The sequence below is a fragment of the Phyllostomus hastatus genome, unplaced genomic scaffold (genome assembly GCF_019186645.2).
Source record: "Phyllostomus hastatus isolate PE091 unplaced genomic scaffold, TTU_PhHast_1.1 phas_contig_147, whole genome shotgun sequence".
Classification (NCBI taxonomy): Eukaryota; Metazoa; Chordata; class Mammalia; order Chiroptera; family Phyllostomidae; genus Phyllostomus; species Phyllostomus hastatus.
In genome coordinates, this window is record NW_025333603.1 from 2,790,704 (window position 1) to 2,808,214 (window position 17,511).

At 42.1% G+C, this 17,511-nt stretch overlaps 1 protein-coding gene across 2 annotated transcripts in view; it reads right to left on the reverse strand.

Moving 5' to 3' along the window:
• C8A (complement C8 alpha chain) overlaps positions 1–17,511 on the reverse strand; it is a 56,218-nt gene that overhangs the window by 27,245 nt on the left and 11,462 nt on the right. For both annotated transcript variants that reach the window (XM_045858755.1, XM_045858748.1), the window contains exons 3-7: positions 15,354–15,498; positions 14,250–14,397; positions 8,364–8,553; positions 5,762–5,962; positions 3,852–4,092 (exon numbers count right to left, since the gene is read on the reverse strand). In XM_045858755.1, the coding sequence (XP_045714711.1) occupies positions 3,852–4,092; positions 5,762–5,962; positions 8,364–8,553; positions 14,250–14,397; positions 15,354–15,498 (925 nt within the window). The remainder of the gene's footprint in view (positions 1–3,851; positions 4,093–5,761; positions 5,963–8,363; positions 8,554–14,249; positions 14,398–15,353; positions 15,499–17,511) is intronic.

A 17,511-nucleotide genomic window follows, 5' to 3' on the forward strand; every position in this document is an offset into this window, starting at 1 on the left:
CCCTCCCTCAGCAGTTAATGTCTATTTCTACAACCTGTTCATTTCCTACATGGCTTTTTTTTTGCAATCTACAGCTGCATATTGATTCATTCACTCAATAAAAGTTATTGAGGCCATACTATGATGTGCACTATTATAGGAGATGAATATATAGTGATGAACAAAAGAGATGAGGTCTCTGCTCTCATGAAATGTGCTTTCTAGAAAGAGGGGATTGACAATAAGCAATGGTAACTATTGAATAAATAGTGATTTTTGGAGAATTCAAATAGAGTTCTATAGCAAAGACTACATGATCAGGAAAGGCCTCTCTGAGAAGGTGACATTTAGATTGATATCCAAGTGATGAGAATACAGCTATTCAAACATCAGAGGGAAAAAGGGTAGCCCAGACAGAGAAGACAGCTAATATCCAATTGTAGGCTAAAGTAAGCTTGGTATGTTAGAATGTAAAGGAACAAGAATGATGACACCAGCAAGGGAAGAAAAGAAGGAAGAAAGTAAAGAGGGTAAAAAGGAAGGAAGGAAGGAAGGAAGGGAGGGAAGGAGGGAGGGAGGGAGGTAAGAAGGAGGTCCACCATACTCTAGCAGTGTCCAGGTGAGAAATAGGCTAGCTTAGACTAGCTAGATGGTAATAAAGGGGGGAGGACAGTTGCCACATGTGTTTTAAAAGTAAAGTCAACAGATGTTACTGAAGAGGAGCAGGGAGTAAAGGAGGAACCAAGATGACATCTAGATTATGGGCTGTTTATTTTGTTTCCTATACTAGATCATGAGCTTTGCAAGGACAGGGACCATATTGATGTTGTTCGCTTGACATAATAAAAATTCAATAAACATGGTTGAAAGAATGAATGTATAAAGAAACAAAACTATAGGAGAACTGGGCCAGACTCCAGAGAAGACAGGGCCTCTGTGACTGGGCCAGACTCCAGAGAAGACAGACTAGTGAATAAACTGTTCCCTTTGTCATAACCTGATACAAAGACAAATAGTAAGATCTCTGAAGAGGGATGAAGAAGAGGAAAAAAGTAAAAATCCAGAAATTCAAGCCCAAAGCTATCCTGGTTCCTACAGAAGGTAGAAAGCTGTCAGCCACAGATATTGAGGAAACTGAGATCCCACTGAAGTCTAACATCACCTCCCCAACATCCAAGACTTCACGAGATTTTTGATGCATGGTTTCATGCTGTCTTTTGAGGGAGAAGCATTTTATCTAAAGAACACATTAGAGCTACAGCTTTGTGCATTGTCTGGGACAAACCCAGAGAGGATCTGAGGCAAACCCAAGGGCCAAAGATCCCCTGAGAGCAAATCAGCCAATGTGTTCACTTAAAATCCTTCCATACCAAGCCCAGCTCTTTGAGAGCATGAATGTATATACCTCACAAGGATTTCCTTAGAAATAAGGACTCAGTAGACTATAAATATTATTAAAGTCATATAGATTAAAGGTACACAGAGAGAAAAAGACATTGACACAGAGGAAAGACAGAGAAATAGGTTGAGAGAAAGAGCAAAGCACTGAGAAAGAAATGGAGTGAGAGAGAGAGGGGATGAGCGAGAGACAAAGCGAAACTAGACAAACATCAAACATGGAGAGAAGATGTGCGTGATTCCATTTGTCAAAGGGAAAGAAGGTAGATGTCTTTGTTCTTGGTAGGTTAATATGTAAATGACATTCTGATTTATTAGCGGTCTCCAGCAGATGAGGTGATGATTAGCACATTTCCATATTTATAGAAAAGCAACACTAACTTTCCAGATTTATAGAAAATCAGCTCTTCGCAAATAGCAAATTGTGCTATTATCGACATATGGTTTTCTATAAACAGAGCTGAGGTAATTATCCCTGGGACAATTTGTTGGTGGGCTCCTTTTGAATATTAACCACACTGAAAGCCCATTTCTGCCTCACAGATTTTAAAGAGGAGGGACCACAAGATACACCGGGCAATTAATTAGGAATTCAACACCAAAGACAGGAGCCTGAGCCGGAATGAAAGGCTTAACCATGACCACATGGTGGAAAGACCATGGGTCCAAGGGCTCTGATGCCAGATTCCTGCAGCCCTGGGCAAAGTAATTAACCTCCCTGAGGAGCCTCAGCATTGCTCAGGGCTAAAACTGTCACAACAACAACCTCCAAGTGTTGTCCAAAAAATTAAATGAGAATATACACAAAAGCACCTAGGATCTAATAGGTACTCAATACACGTTAGCTCTTTTTCCTTTCTCATGTTTCTGAATTATTCTAAAAAGAGCCACTTGAATTAGGTTTGTCAAACTCTTTTTTACATCGATCCATACTAAATTGTTTATTTTGTATCATGACTTTGTACACGTATACACATCTATATTTAACTGGCAAAACTTTCTTGAGGCAATAACTTACCTTCACTGCCTATAATCTACTACAATATTTTCTGTTCTATCCTTTGTTGTTCAACATGTCATTTGTGATTCATACATTGATTACAAGACCTACTGTGGGGTTGCACCCTGCAGTTTGAAGACTACTATGCTACAAGAGGGTGGGAAACATACTTAGATTTGCTCACCATTGTATCCCTAGCATGAACATATAATAAATACTCAATAGATAAGTGATTTATGAAAGAATGAATATATGGATACATGGCTTAACTAATGAGAGACCCTAGCCAGGAATCCAAATGAATGCCCCTTTCAAACTCCATGCCTTGTTTTACACACTCACTAGATACTAAGCCCTGTGTTGAGTATTAAAGAGACAGAAAAGCATGAGACATGATACTTGCTTTTAAAGATCTTGAATCTAGATGAGGAAAAAATATTAAACATTTGGAAAATTGGTTTTTAAAGACTACGCAGTGTAGAATTAGTAAGAATTTGTTGAAGAAAAGAAGTGGCCAGCCTGGGCTAATGCACTCAGGAAAACTCCTTGAAACTGGTAATTTGACCTTGGTTTTGAAATATGGGTAGATCTCTCCCCCTTCTACTCATTCATTGATTAGTTCAGTGGTTCTTAAATTCATGAGCATCAGAATCTCCTGAGGGCTTGTCATAACACTGACTGCTGTGTCCACTCCCAGAGCTCCTAATTTGGTAGCTTTGGGGTAGGAGTCTGAGGTTTTGCATATCTAACAGGTTCCCTGGTCAGGCTGATGCTGCCAGCTAGAGTCCACACTTTGAGAAACACTATTGTAGCAGTTTGGGGTGAGACTATGATGGTCTCAGGCTAAGAAGTTTAGATTTTATTGTTAGCCATTCAGGGTATTAGGCAAGAAAGTGGTAACATCATATCTGTGAGGTAGAAAGATTCTTCTGGTGGTAATAGTCGAGAATGGATTGGAGCCGATACAGTCATGAGTGAAAGATGAGAGCCCGGCCTCCCACTGTAAGGGTGCATGTGGAGAACAGCAGATGGACCAGAGCTATTCAAGAGAGAGGACTTAGGGGTCTTAGAGGTCTACATGGGGGAAGGAGAGGGAGGAATCGGGGTGACTCCAGTTTTCTGACATCACTGATGGGTATGGCAGTTCCATTAATCAAGAATCTACATTAAAAATAAATTTTGATGTTTTGAATAATAAAATTACTTCTTTATTACTAAAGAGGTAACCATGGTGAAATAGAAATAATTTTAGGCAGCCAGACAAGTATGAGTTAAAATCACATTTGTAGAGCTTAATTAGTAAGTCATTTCACCCTCTGGACTTCAATCCCCTGAAAATGATACTAATGACACCTCACAGGGTTGTCACGAGTAGTAAACAAGACCGTGCACGGCTCGTAGTCAGTGCTCCAAAAAGTGCAAACCATGCTCTGGTGCAGGCACCGACCACTGTGTGCATAAACCTTCCACTTACTAGATGATTCCATTTTTGTTCTGTCAATCACCAGGAAATACTCATAAGTGCCGCCCATCGATCCAGATGTTATGTAATGGGTGCCATAGTCATTGATGAACTTGGCATACATGCCGTAATTGTACTGCTCCGGAAGCTCCATTAGCGACAGCATCATTCCTTCATCTAGCACAATATTGTCCCTCCTCATCTTAAAATGAGCAGTCTGTACCTTTGTGGAAATTCTCATGAAGCTGTATTTCTGCCAAAAGCAACACCAGCCATGGAATGAGGGAAAAGAACAAAGAGAGTAGAGAGTATACATTTTATCATATGAGATAATGCAAAAGGTCTGCATTTAGCAGCTATGAGAAATATATACATTTACATATAAATATATGAGCATAAATATACATGTAATGGAGTGTTAGTGTATTTCACACACACATATTAGACACCATGACTTCATCTCTGTTCCCACTGCCCTGTCCAGGTCAAGTCCTCATCAGCACTCACCTGGGCTACTTACTATAATGTGCTTCACTGAGCTCCTCACCTCTATACTCCCCCTGGTCCATTCTCATCTCCACATATCTCCCTGCCCTAATTAAAGCATTGTGTTATGCAACCTCCTACACAAGTATTAGGTAGTGAATAAAAATTATGCTTAGAAATATTTTCAAAAGCCAAGATTATTTATTTGTTTAATTTATTAAACAGATACTCAAAAGTCCCTATACTTATGTGTACTATGCTAGGTACAGTGGACATACTCTTGACTGAGAGAGGCCCCTGTCCTCATGCAACCTACATTCTAGTTAGTAATGATCTTGTACTGTTAAGTAATAAAGAAAGCAGGAGCCTGATATAATAAGAAGAAGAATAAGAAGCCAGGACCAGGGTATTGTTGAATTGGTTTAAGAGCAAGAGGGTCATGCATGGCATTACTTTTGGGTAATGTAAACCTTGATCTGAAGTGATACAGAAAGTTTGAAGAGGTCACCTGCTTTTAGAAAAGTCCATATCCATACGTGACAGCCAGATAACAAATGATACTTTCCCCTTGGATCAATGGCTAATTTATGGCAAAGCTACAGAATGTAATTAATATTTGATAAATTCATTTTTATAACCATATTTTCATCATTCAAAATAATTTTTAGATTCCCAACAGAATCCACAGTCCTGGAATCAATGTTATTGAGACATTTTTGTAAATTTCTGACCAGTTCAGTAAATATTTCTCTGGCTGCTGATTGCCTCTCCATCCCCATCACCCCCTATTTTTCCTTCCTACTCTGTGCTTCAGCCAGCTGAAGTACTTTCAATCCCAAGTTTGTGAGGCATTCTGTCATCTCCAGACCTTTGACCCTGCTGTTTCCCAAGCCTAGAACACCCTACTGTTAACTTCTGCCTCCCTTCATCTGGAAAACTTGAACTAGGCTTTAAATCTCAGTCTAGGTAGGTGTTTTTTCTTCAAAGAAGCATTGCCTGGCCCTCGGGATAATAGACGGTTAGTAGTGAATGTTTGATGAATAAGTTAAAAACTGATTCAGCATACCAGCCCTCTGATCTATTTGGAACAGTAGGGCTTGCTTTAGAATTCTCCCAAGTCTAGTTTAGAGGCCCTGGCTACTTCTCTTTAATACAATACCATTCTAGGTATTTCACCATATGCTCCAGGTAACCAGGAAAAAAGATGGGTGAAGTGAAAAAGGTTCTAGTCTCGTCATTCAATTTATTCCCTTTGTAATGATTCTGTGTGCAAAAACATAATAAGAAAAATAAACGTGATTACCACTGATCAGACATTTCAAATTACACAAGCAAATGAAGGTTCAATTACTACTGTACTTTTTAATACAATTATAGTTATACGTGTTTGGTACACATAATGGAATACTGTGTGACACAGGCATTATATTTAATACCTTCTCATTGTACTTGCTTAACTCCTTCAAGAACGAAGAGGCGTACGATCCAGACCCACCTACATCCAGTGTGAGTGGGATGCCTGCAAGGCCCACACCAACGGTCAACCCACCTGACACAAACAGGTCATTTTTCAGTTTACTAAAAAGTTCATTTGTATCCCCATACATCTCTGAGGAGAAACTACTGTCTGCCAGGGCCTGTAAAGAAAGAAATGGATTTTAGGTGTGTGCACATAGAGTTATATTCCAATTCACACATAATATTTAAATCTTTGCTTTGAAAAATATCTACAGAATTTCAAGTTATTAGAAATAAGTCTTTTAAAAGGCTAACTGGTGCATCAGATTAATACTAAGATACAGAAAATAAGCAGTGTTTAGTAATTGTTTAGTGGTACTGCTAAAATATTTATGTAAACACACATACACACAATTCTGGTAAAATGCTATACTGTTTTGAGCATGGATTTCTTTAATAACCCTTCCTGTGGAGAATGCCAGTGGACTCTGCTACGGGAAGATACAGAAAGCCTTGTCTGGGCATGGACTGGGGTGAAAAGGGGCAAAGGAAGCCAGGCAAATGACGATCATTCTGCCCACAAATGTTTAGTTATTTCATTCCTGGTACACAGTAGGGTTGCACTTCTCTGCCAGCTTGAACTGAGGCATGGTCTTGTGCCTTGCTTGAGCCAAGGAAGCAAGGGCTAAGACCGAGTGAGTGGTTCACTTAAAGGCTACGTAAATAGTTGTTATACTGTATTGTTTAGAATAATGACAAACAAATAAATAGTGCATGGGATTTTCCTTTCCACCTTTGTATGGACAAATAGCATGAGTAGGGCACTGTTGCTTTAAAGCACTGAGATTTCAGAATTCTGTGTTTCCAGGATTCTTGTCCTGTCTTGCCTGATACATAGGTCCTAAGTTCCAGGGGTGTCCAACCTTTTGGCATCTCTGGCCCACAGTGGAAGAAAAAGAGTTGTCTTGTGCCACACATTATATACATTGCACCACATAATCACAAAACGACCTCATAATGTTTTAAGTAAATTTATGAGTTTGTGTTGGGCCACATTCATAGCCACCCTGAGCAGCCTGCAGGCTGCAGGTTGGACACCCTGCATCCTTGAGTTTAGAAAAGTAGCATCATCCATGTCTTCCAGCTTGGTTTATATTAGGCCTGATGGCAGATGTGGAAGTGGGTTGGGGAAGCCAACTCCTTAAACACAGACTCCATAAGCCTGGCTTTATCCTGTGTCAATATTTTTCCCTTCAGAAACTTGAAGGAGGGGGGAATATGCCTTGAAAATTGTTTAGAGTCCTAGGATTCTACCACCTCTCTCTATAAAGGGAAAGTATATAGATATAATATGTATGAGTATATAGATATAATGTATATGATTCATCCTCTCTTTTAAATGACACACACCCAGACTTAGTTCTGACAGGTCTGGGTTTCAATCTCATCTCTGCCACCTACCGCAGTACAGCTTTGGGCCTGACACTTTATCCTTCTAAAACTCCGGGGTTTTAGCATCTAAAATGGGAAAACGATGACATCTACCCCATTGTGCTGCTGTGGGAGAATTTGTATGCAAGTAGGATAATTGACACATGGTAACCATCGAACGAAGTTTGCTGTGTGGACGTCTCACCCAGAGGGTGAAACTTGAGGAAATGAATGGTCAAGAGTAGCCTCTGGAGGTGATCATGAGCCATGTGCAGCCCTGGGTCACCAAGGAATTTTAGAAATGGAGAGAATCTCAGCTCATCAGCAGTGTGCAAGCACTTTTCCTGTCCAGCCACCTCCTGCCCTGCCCCTGCTTTACAACAGGAAACTGGGCCCAGGGAGGGGCAATGGACTGCTCACAATCTTACATACATTCGCCCCTCAGTGTCTGTGGGGGATGGTTCCAGACACCCATGGATACCAAAATCCACAGATGCTCAAGTTCCTTGTGTAATGGCATAGTATTTGCATGTAACCTACACACATCCAATCTCCCGTATACTTTAAGTCACCTGTAGATGACTTATAATGCCCAGTACCACTTAAAGGCTACGTAAATAGTTGTTATACTGTATTGTTTAGAATAATGACAAGAATAAAAAAGTCTGTCTGTGTTCTGTACAGATGCAACCACCACAGATAGCCTAACCTCCTAGTACATGTCAGCAACAATGTAACACTTATGTTTTTTAACATTTTTGACCTCTGTTTGGTTGAATCCATGGATCCAGAACCCACTGATACAGAGGGCTGAAAGTCCTTGTATTCTAACAGGTCCACAACTCGGAAAGAGGTCTTCTGACTGACAACCCAGATAATAGGCCCCAAATTTGCTTTATCAATCTGGGAATGGAGCCAAGACACAGCAGGCGGGTGACCACAGTAGCTTACATCTCTCCCCAGCCCCGCCCTGCCTCTCAGTGTCCTTCAGCACTGAGCATGCAGCGGGCAGGTGGAAAGGAGCCTTCAGTGCCCAACCAGCTCTACAAGAAACAAAGTCTTCCAAGCCAGGCGTCTGTCTCCACCAGCAAGCCTCTCCTTTCTGCCCTCAGCCCACCGTGGCCTGTGTGTGTCCCTGCTGAGACTCACTTCAAAGCGGTACATGAGGAAGTTGTAGGGTTTTCGGAAGTACTTCTCATCCTCGCCATAGTACAGACGCTCACAGGCGGGGTCGTATCGAAGTTCCCTCCACTCCCCATTGTACACCATCTCACACTGGCCCCCGTAATACGTGGCATCGTATACACTCTGAGTTTCTTTCTGGGTCAGGATATTATACCTAAATTGAAAAGGCAGGACACTTTTGCGAGAGAGCACTGAAAGGGCAAAGACAGCATAAGGTATTCTCTGGAAAACAGAGCTGGAAGTCTGAGCACCGATTTCTCAAACTGTGTTCTGTGGAACCCTTGAAATACTTTCAAGGTCACTTTGGGTAACATTGGGAGACCGAGTGAGCAAGACCTGGGCCCTTAGATTCTCTTTAATCAAAACAGCCAGACAGCTCCACTTAGCATCTAGAACAGTGCTCCACACAGGAGACACCCCTAGATGCTTACTGAGTAAGTGAAAGGAAGATATGCACAATTATCAAGAGCCCAAGTACAGGATCCAGAGAGTCTGGTCCTGCTTCTCATCTCTGCTACATCTAGCTGTGTAACATTGGGCAAATCATCAAACCTCTCTGTGCCTCAGTCTAGTCATTTGTAAAAAGCAGTTAATACTACCACCCTCATAGAGTTAAACATTAACTTTATGAATTGAAAGGAATAAATTCAAAGGAATAATATATGACATGTACAGGAATCCTAAGAGTTTTTAGCATATATGAACTACTAAATAAATGTTGCTGCTAGTGCTTTCAGAAAAGGGATTTGCTGATTTTTATAAGAGCAGGTTCGAAATACTGGGTGTAAGTCAGAGTGCTAAACTGAGAATGTAGTCCTCAGAGAGGCCGTTGTCTTCACAGTGGCACGAGTGTCAGACTTTGAAAGTCAGGGAGACCTCTGTTTAATTTCCAACTCTGTCATTTACTATTAGTGTGATTTGGGGCACATTCTAGAATCTTCCTGAAGGTCATTTTCCTCTTTTGAACACCAGCCATAAATAAAACCACCTCTCATGGTTTTTGTGAAAGCTAAAGGAAAGCAGCAAAGTAAAACAGAAGTAACGTTGATAGCACATACTAGTCACTCCACAATTACACTTTCTTTCCTGAGCCCAGTACCTTTCCAGAACTATTTTCCCATGCTTCCCTCTCTGGGGTATTCCAAACCTATCTGCTTGAGTACTACTATATATTTTAGGCTATGGATGGGTTTACCATATTTGGGCAATGATAATGTCAAACAGATGAAGTATAGCTTTAAATATCTAAAAGAGAAAGTTAACTGAACGAAAACATTCAGAGTTGGCTAAGCGTTCCCAGACCTGACAATCAAAGCCTTTTGTGTTATATAATAAATGATCGCCTGTTTCTGTCTCTCAAACTCCTCTTTAGCCTTAAAGACACAACTCAAATGTTGCCTCCTCTGTATGGCCTTCTTTGATTATCTTGGACAGAGAGTCATCCCTCCTCTGTGGTCCAGTGGCATTCAGTGACTGTCTTGTCATATTTGTTTTTATCTCTGCAGAAAGTCACAAAGGCAGTGAGATGAGCAGGGTAAAAACTGAATAAAACCCACTCAAGGAAGGAATCAATGGACAGTTAGAGAATGCCTGTCATACAGCAGAAATTAAATGTAAGTTAACCCCCTTCTTCTCTTCCCCTCTTAATCTCTTTCTTCATATTAGTGGAAGCGGTGTATTCAGCTCAGATGAACTGAATACACACTCTACCAGACATTGAGCATACATCAGCTTTCAACCTCCTGACAGTTTTGCAAGTGCATATATTGAAGCTCAGAAAGATTAAGTAAGGTATTTGTAATCACAACTAGGTTTTTCTTCATAGAGTTCTTGGAGGACACAAATCTGGGCTTTTTTCCCTTTACTTCACCCTACAATTTCTATCTTTCCCCTATTGAACATATTTCCGTCTGAAGCTTAATACAAGCCCTTTAACAGGGCCAACAAAAATTCAAAGGAATAATAAGCCCTAAGATTGTGCTGTAACCCCTAAGCCTACATCAATTTTGGAAATGAGGTTGCAGAAGCAGCAGTGAAAAGAAAAAAACATAGTCAAGAAATTCCACTTTTTGGAAACCTGGGCAGAAATATTCACACATGAATACAAAAATCTGTGTATGAACCCTGGCTGGTGTAGCTCAGTGGATTAAGCACGGGCTGCGAACCAAAATGTCACAGGTTTGATTTCCAGTCAGGGCACCTGCCTGGGTTGCAGGCCATGTCCCCAGTACAGGGTGCACTAGAAGCAACCACACATTGATGTTTCTCTCCCTCTCTCCCTCCCTTCTCCTCTCTCTAAAACTAAATAAATAAAATATTTAAAAAATATATGTATCTAAGGATGTTCATTGCAGTGCTTGTTTATTAGAGAAAATGGGGAATCTAATTATCTTTCAATAGGAAGTAGTTAAATAAGTTATCATATAATTATACTATAGAAGAGTTGACAATATTTTTTAACAAAGAGCCAGATAGCAAATATTTTAAGCCTTGCAGGCTGCAGGTCTCTGTAGCAACTACTCAGCGCTGCCATTGTAGGGCAAAGCTATGCTCCAAAAACAGACACCAGGCTGAAATTGGCCTTCAGGCCATAGTTTCCTGCTATGGAACATTACAGTACTTAGAAAGAGACAATAAAACTAGGAGGAAATCTTTAAAATGTGTTATGAAGTGAGGAAAGTTGTAGACTATATATGATATGATTACATTCATGTAAACCATACTTATGTCTAGAATGCACAAAGCATGTTACAGGTGTATTTTCCAAACAGTGTGTATTGTCAGTGCATTTTTGCATGACCTTGACATACCTACCCCACACCATTAACAGGGGCCAGCTCTACAGAGGGCAGTGAGAGAGGGTGATTGGGAGGGTGCAGGCCAGGGAGGGTAAAGGAAAACTTTCAGTTGTTACCTCAAACATGTGTGACTTCTGTAACAATAAATAAAAATTAAAATCTAGGAAAGGCTTCAATTAGAAAAATATCAGGGAAGGCATCTAAGATCTTGAACAGAAAAACCATCAAGATGCCAGCTGTTGGGAGCGGGGGAGGAGCCATGCCACTAGTCTGAGTGCCTGGTGTGGGCAAAGTACGTTCAGGACTTTCCAATGCTCCTGACTGAATCATGTGAGACCAGATCGTGGTCTGTGATCTTTCTGCCAATAAGAAGGTAATTATTTTTCAAGTCAAATCTCAATATTTTATATTTTTCTCCTTACCCTACAGACACTTTCAAAATCTACATTAACCACGTTTTATTGGTGTAAAGAGCTGAATTGCATTCCCCCCTAACATTCATATGTTGAAATCCTGACCCCCCAAAACCTCAGAACTTGACTGCATTTTGGTGGTAGAGTCTTTACAGAAGTAATTAAGTTAAAATGAGGTCAGTAGAGAGGGCTATAATCTAATAAAAAGAGGAAAATTGGACCCAGACATATACAGAGGGAAGACCATGTGGACACGCAGAGAATATCTACAAGCCAAGAGAGGGGCCTCAGAGAAAACAACGCTGCCGACACCTGATCACAGACTTTTAGACTCCAAACCTGTGAGAAAATAAATTTCTGTTGCTTAAGCCACCCAGTGCGTGGCACTTTACGGCAGCCTGAACAAACTAATATTATTAGTCTGAAAGAAAATGGAATTTTATAGTCCTTTCATGAGTGTGTGCCTACATGCACTTATAGGATTCTACCCTATCTGGTGGGTGGGCCGTGGCATTAGGGCAATTAGACCATAATGAACAAGAGCTGCATTTCACAGCACCCTGCCCTGACCCTGAATGGGCTGCAACATGGCCGGTCACTTTGTGATGATTACTACATTTCCCCATTTCCACATCTGTGAAGATCAAGTTAATCATATTGATTTGTTCTGATTCAACCAATACTCAGTGAGAGGCTATTATGGGAAAAGCTCTGACATCAGGGCTCACGCGGTAAAAAAAAAAAAAGTTTATGTTCAAGTTAAGGGACAAGATCCCAGACAAATGCAAAGTGCCAGCAAACTAATAATACCGAGTGTCACTATGAGGCAGGTGCTGGAGAAGCAGAGGTGTTGAGAGTTATTTTTAGAGGCAGGAGGACATTGTAACAGATGTCCCAGTCCTGTTGGATAAGTGCTGGAAGAGCAGGACACACAAAGGACTCTGGGAGCAATGGGAGGGGACTAAGCCAGAAGAGTATGTGGAAGAAGTGATGCCTCGGTGTCTTTGTTAGCTCAGGCTGTATAAAATACTACAAAATGGGGGACTCAAAGAATAAACATTTGTTTTCTCACAATTCAGGAGGTTGGAAGCCCAAGATCAAAGCACTGAAAGGGTTGGTTTGTGGTGAGGCCTCTTCTTGGGTTGCAGGTGGCCACCTTCTCAGCATCCTCACGGGGCCTCTTCTCTGTGGGAGCGATCTCTGGGGTCTCTTCCTCTGATAAGGACGAGTCCTATTAGATGATGGCCCTACCCTATGACCTCACTTAGCCTGAATGACCTCTCCTAAAGGCAGTGTCTCCAAATATAGTCACACAGAGGTTAGGGCTTCATGATATGAATTTCAGGGGGACAAAAGTCAGTTTGTAACACTGGGTAGGAAAGTAGGTTACCCTGGTTGGTGTGGCTCAGTGGATTGAGCACTGGCCTACAAACCAAAATGTTGCCAGTTTGATTTCCAGTCAGGGCACATGCCTGGGTTATGGCCAGGTCCCCAGTAGGGGACACATGAGAGGCAACCACACATTGATGCTTCTCTCCTTCTCTTTCTCCCTTCCTTCTCCTCTGTCTAAAATAAATAAATAAAATATTTTTAAAAAGAAAGAAAGAAATTAGGCAGGTTGGAAACATGGGGAAGGACATCTCAGAATGAAGGAGTTAAATTTATTAAGTTTCAGAACAAAATAGTGGGATGCATTCAAGGAACTGGCCCTGAGCAGAATGCACATGATAAAGTTGGAGTCAAGGCTGACTGAATCTCAACAGATGAAGACATTACGGCCAGGAGGTGTGAGAAAGCACTGGTAGAGAGTTGAGCCCCTCTCGCATCACCCCAAATCCATTTTCTTAGCACTGTGTCATCCTGTTAGTCCTGGTTGTACTGGCAACTACAGCCCAAAGCAGAATGTGAACAGTGCTCCTGGGGAGTGCACTTGGGTCAGAGGAGAGCTATCCTCTTGAGACATCAGGGGAGCATTTGTGGAAAACATTGCTTCTTGGATGGGCCTTGGCAATAGAATTTGTGTGAGAGGAGTGGGCGGCAGAGTGGGCAGAGGAGAAAGGAGAGGAGGACACCCAGGTAGACAGGGAGGGGAAAATGGAAAACAAGTGTGTCATGTAGGCAGGACTGGGCAAGCCCCCTGTTATGGACTGAATGTTTGTGTCCTCACCCTCACCCCCCACCAAATTTCTTATGTTAAAGCCCTAATCCCTGCTGTGATGGTATTAGGAGGCGGGGCCTTCGCAGGTGCTTAGATCATGAAGCTGTAGCTCTCATGAATGGCATTAGTGCCCTTATAAAGAGGATCCCACAGAGCTCCCTAGTCCCTTCCAGTATGTGAGGATACAAGACTTGAAAGAGGGCCCTCATCTGACCGCACTAACACTCTGATCTTGGACTTCCATCCTCCAGAACTGTGAGAAATACATACATTTCTGCAGTTGGTAAGCTACCTGGTATGCAGTATTTTTTAATAGCCCACTCAGAAGAAGACGCCACCTTAGACGGACAGTGACAGCTGCCTCACAGGAAGTACTCCATAGGATCCTCCAAAAAAGACCCTCTTCTGTCTCCAAAACTGATTTTCATGATTGAAGAAAAACCAAACCATGCCCCCATATGGCCAGAAGGCAGCAACTCACCCAAAAGCTGCCCTCTCAGATCCTGGAATAGGGTCGTACAGGCTGCAGTCATTTTCAGGGACCCTGACATCATCACAGTTCTCCTCGTCTGAGCCATCAGAGCAGTCCTGGTCTCCGTTACACACGAGGTGGCGTTTCAGGCAGCGGCCTGAGAGAGGAGAGGCTGTGGGTGCTCCCAGAGCCTCCCAGACCCCACCCTCTCCCTCATGACCCACATTGATCATAGTAGCCAAGTCCGTTGCACCTCTGAATGCCCCTTCAGCTCTCTCCAACCTATTTCATCCTTTTTTCACCTCCCTGCCTCTGCCCTCCTTACAGCCTCACTGTCTATCACCCACAGCCCCCCAGCTCAGGCCCTGATCCAGGCTCCCTTCAAAAATCTAGCCTCTACCTTACAGCCCCAGTGATCTTTCTAAAATGACAAACGGTCCCGGTCATCCCCATGGTCTATATCCTGCAGTGGCTCCCCATTTCTCTTCAAAATGCTATAGTCTGGCCCCTGGTTACCTGCTTGGCCCACCGCCTGCCTCTCTTCTCAAGGGCCTGACCTGCAATTATTTGAACTGATATCCCTAAATCCCTGTGCTTTTGCACATTCTTTTTCCTAGAAACTCTTTTTTCATTTTCTAAGTCCCAGTTTAAGTATCATTTTGAAGACTTCTCTGACTCCATAAAGCAGATCCCACTCAATCTTGTACTAATGCCCATCCACTGTTTACTGCACATTATTTTTGGCTCCTTGTAGGTGTCTCTCCCAAAAACACTTGGGAGTACCTTGAGGTAAGGCACATTATTTTTTTCTTCTCTGTATCACTAGCAGGTCATACTTCCTGGCACATCATATGTGCCTAATTAATGTTAAGTCAATAAAAGGATGAATGAGTGAATTATATCTTTTCTAAATGAATCAACAGATTTTCCTACAAACTTACATCAAAATTACTTGGTTTAAAATGCAGATCTCTGGGCCCCCTCTTAAACCTTCAGAATGACAATTTCTAGGGTAAAAGCTCAGGAGTCTGCCTTTTAACAAGCTCCCGAGGAAAGCATTTTGCATGTTAAGTTTGACAAGCACATCTGTTATCCTGCTGGAATGCTACTCACCTGTCTCTTTACACTGGAAATCCTGTCCACACTGTGCTTGCTTTACACAAGCTGTGGATCCATGACAGCTCATTTCACCCCAGACATCACCACTGCAGATGGTTCCCCCAAACTTGTTTGGCTGCAGCAGGCTCCGGTATCGGTACTAAATCAGATTTTGAACCAGACACATTGTCTATCAATCAACCAAGAGTGGTGCAGGCAGGTCTCAGCTCAGCATAAGGAATAACTGTCTAATAATTGAAAGCTGCCTAAAAGGCTGTCTTTTAAAGAAGAAATCAGTGTACATAAAAAGTGATGTTCAACCAGAGGTGGCACAATCACCAGCTGGAATATTGAATAAGGCCTCCAAGCACAAATGAAAGGCTTGAACAAGATATTTCTAGGGTCTTCCTATTTTCTAGGAAGAACCTCCTTCCCCCCTTTTTCACCTTGTTAGTTCCTACTCACCTTTCAAGATCTGTGGCTTAGCTCATCTGACAGCCTCTCCTAACTGTCATTGCACACTTCCCTGTGCATTCCTCTCTTTCTAGATCTTGTCATATAAAGTTGTGATTGATTGTCCACTTGTTTGTTTACCTTTCTCACTAATTTAGGAACAATTTGCATATGGAAGCAAGGGTGGAGAAAGGAAGGGCCATGTGTTATTTGGCCTTGTACATTTGACCCTTTGATGAGTAGTCAGGTACACAGGAGGCACCCTTAGAAGATATTTGCTGCTTTTCCTTTGCAGCATTTCTTCTGGTCATGGCATCCTCTTTCCTTGAGACATAGCTCCTATGGTTCAGTGGGGATGGCCTCTTCCCCTCATAGGGATGTCTGGGTATGAACCAGGCAGGGCAACCTGAGCACCATATCTGACAAGCTACAATGATTGATTCAAGGATTAGTACATGGCTCAATCTTAAGACAATCAGAGACCTGTTGAGGATTTTCTTTCAGAACTATTGGAAAAGGCCATTTCTTTTTACTGAAGTTACTGGGAACCACGGATGTCAAGTGGTCATCTTGCCTACTGTGTAGAAAGAGCCCATGCCAGAGATAGACAAAGAAAGCTCTGAAGACATCATCTGAGGCCCTGTGTCCAGCTTTGACTGCAGAAGAATAATGCTTATTGAAAGAAGGACGGAAAAAATAAAAGTGCACACCAGTCTTAGAGCTCTATGATTTCACAATACTGCAGAAGGAGAAAGTGGAACATCCCTGCCTTCAAGAAGCTTAGAGTCTAGCTAAGGACATAAAATACATAACAATACAAGACAGGCTGTATGGAGGGTTCCATACAAAATGTTCAAGAAGGCAATGTGGAGCCCCGTATTTTCTGCTGCCTCTGACCTTGAATCAGCTACTCAGACCTCTCCTTCAAGAATGTTAGTAAGTAGAAAGGCAATGATTTGAGTGGCAAGAGATATGGGTTCCTGGCCAGAATCTATTTCTTGCTCGCTGTGTGAAGTATCAGGCTTGATACTCTGTGCCTCAGTTTCCAAACTGTAAAACGAGATGGTTGACCTAGTTGACCTTACTAATAATGATTACCAAAAGTTCTTTTGCTATGTCCTACATCTGAAAGAGCCTGGGCATGAGAATTAGACGGACTTGGGTTCAGATCCCAGACTCATTTACCAACTGACCCTGAGCAAGACATGTACTTCTCTGAACTTCTGGTTTCTAACATGTAAAATGGATATAATGACACCTTACCTTGGAAGGGTTTTGTGAGAACTAAGTGAGAGAATGTGTGAGGAAGCACCCAGCCCTGGGCCTGGCATATCACTGGTGTTCAGTAAACAGAAGTGGTTTCTACATCATCATTTTTATCATGCAGTCTTTTCCTGGTGATTGGCGGGTCAGTGTGAAGCAGTGCAGCTTTGCATCGCTTTCCTCTTGCCCACTTCTGCCTACTTAACCACTCATTAGCAGAGAGGCAGAGGCAGCAAAAAGAGACAAAGATCACACCACCCATTTGCCTTCCCTGCCTTTCAGCTAACAACAGCAGTAAGAGATGAGTGAACTCTGTGGAAGGATTATAGTTAGTGATCAATTTGGAGATATGAGGATATTTTCACTTTCCACCCACATCTTGCCCCACAATGCAGTAAATAAAGGGTTGCTCAGCAAACCAACTTAGAGCCAAGTCTCTTTTTGGCCCTTTAAAAGG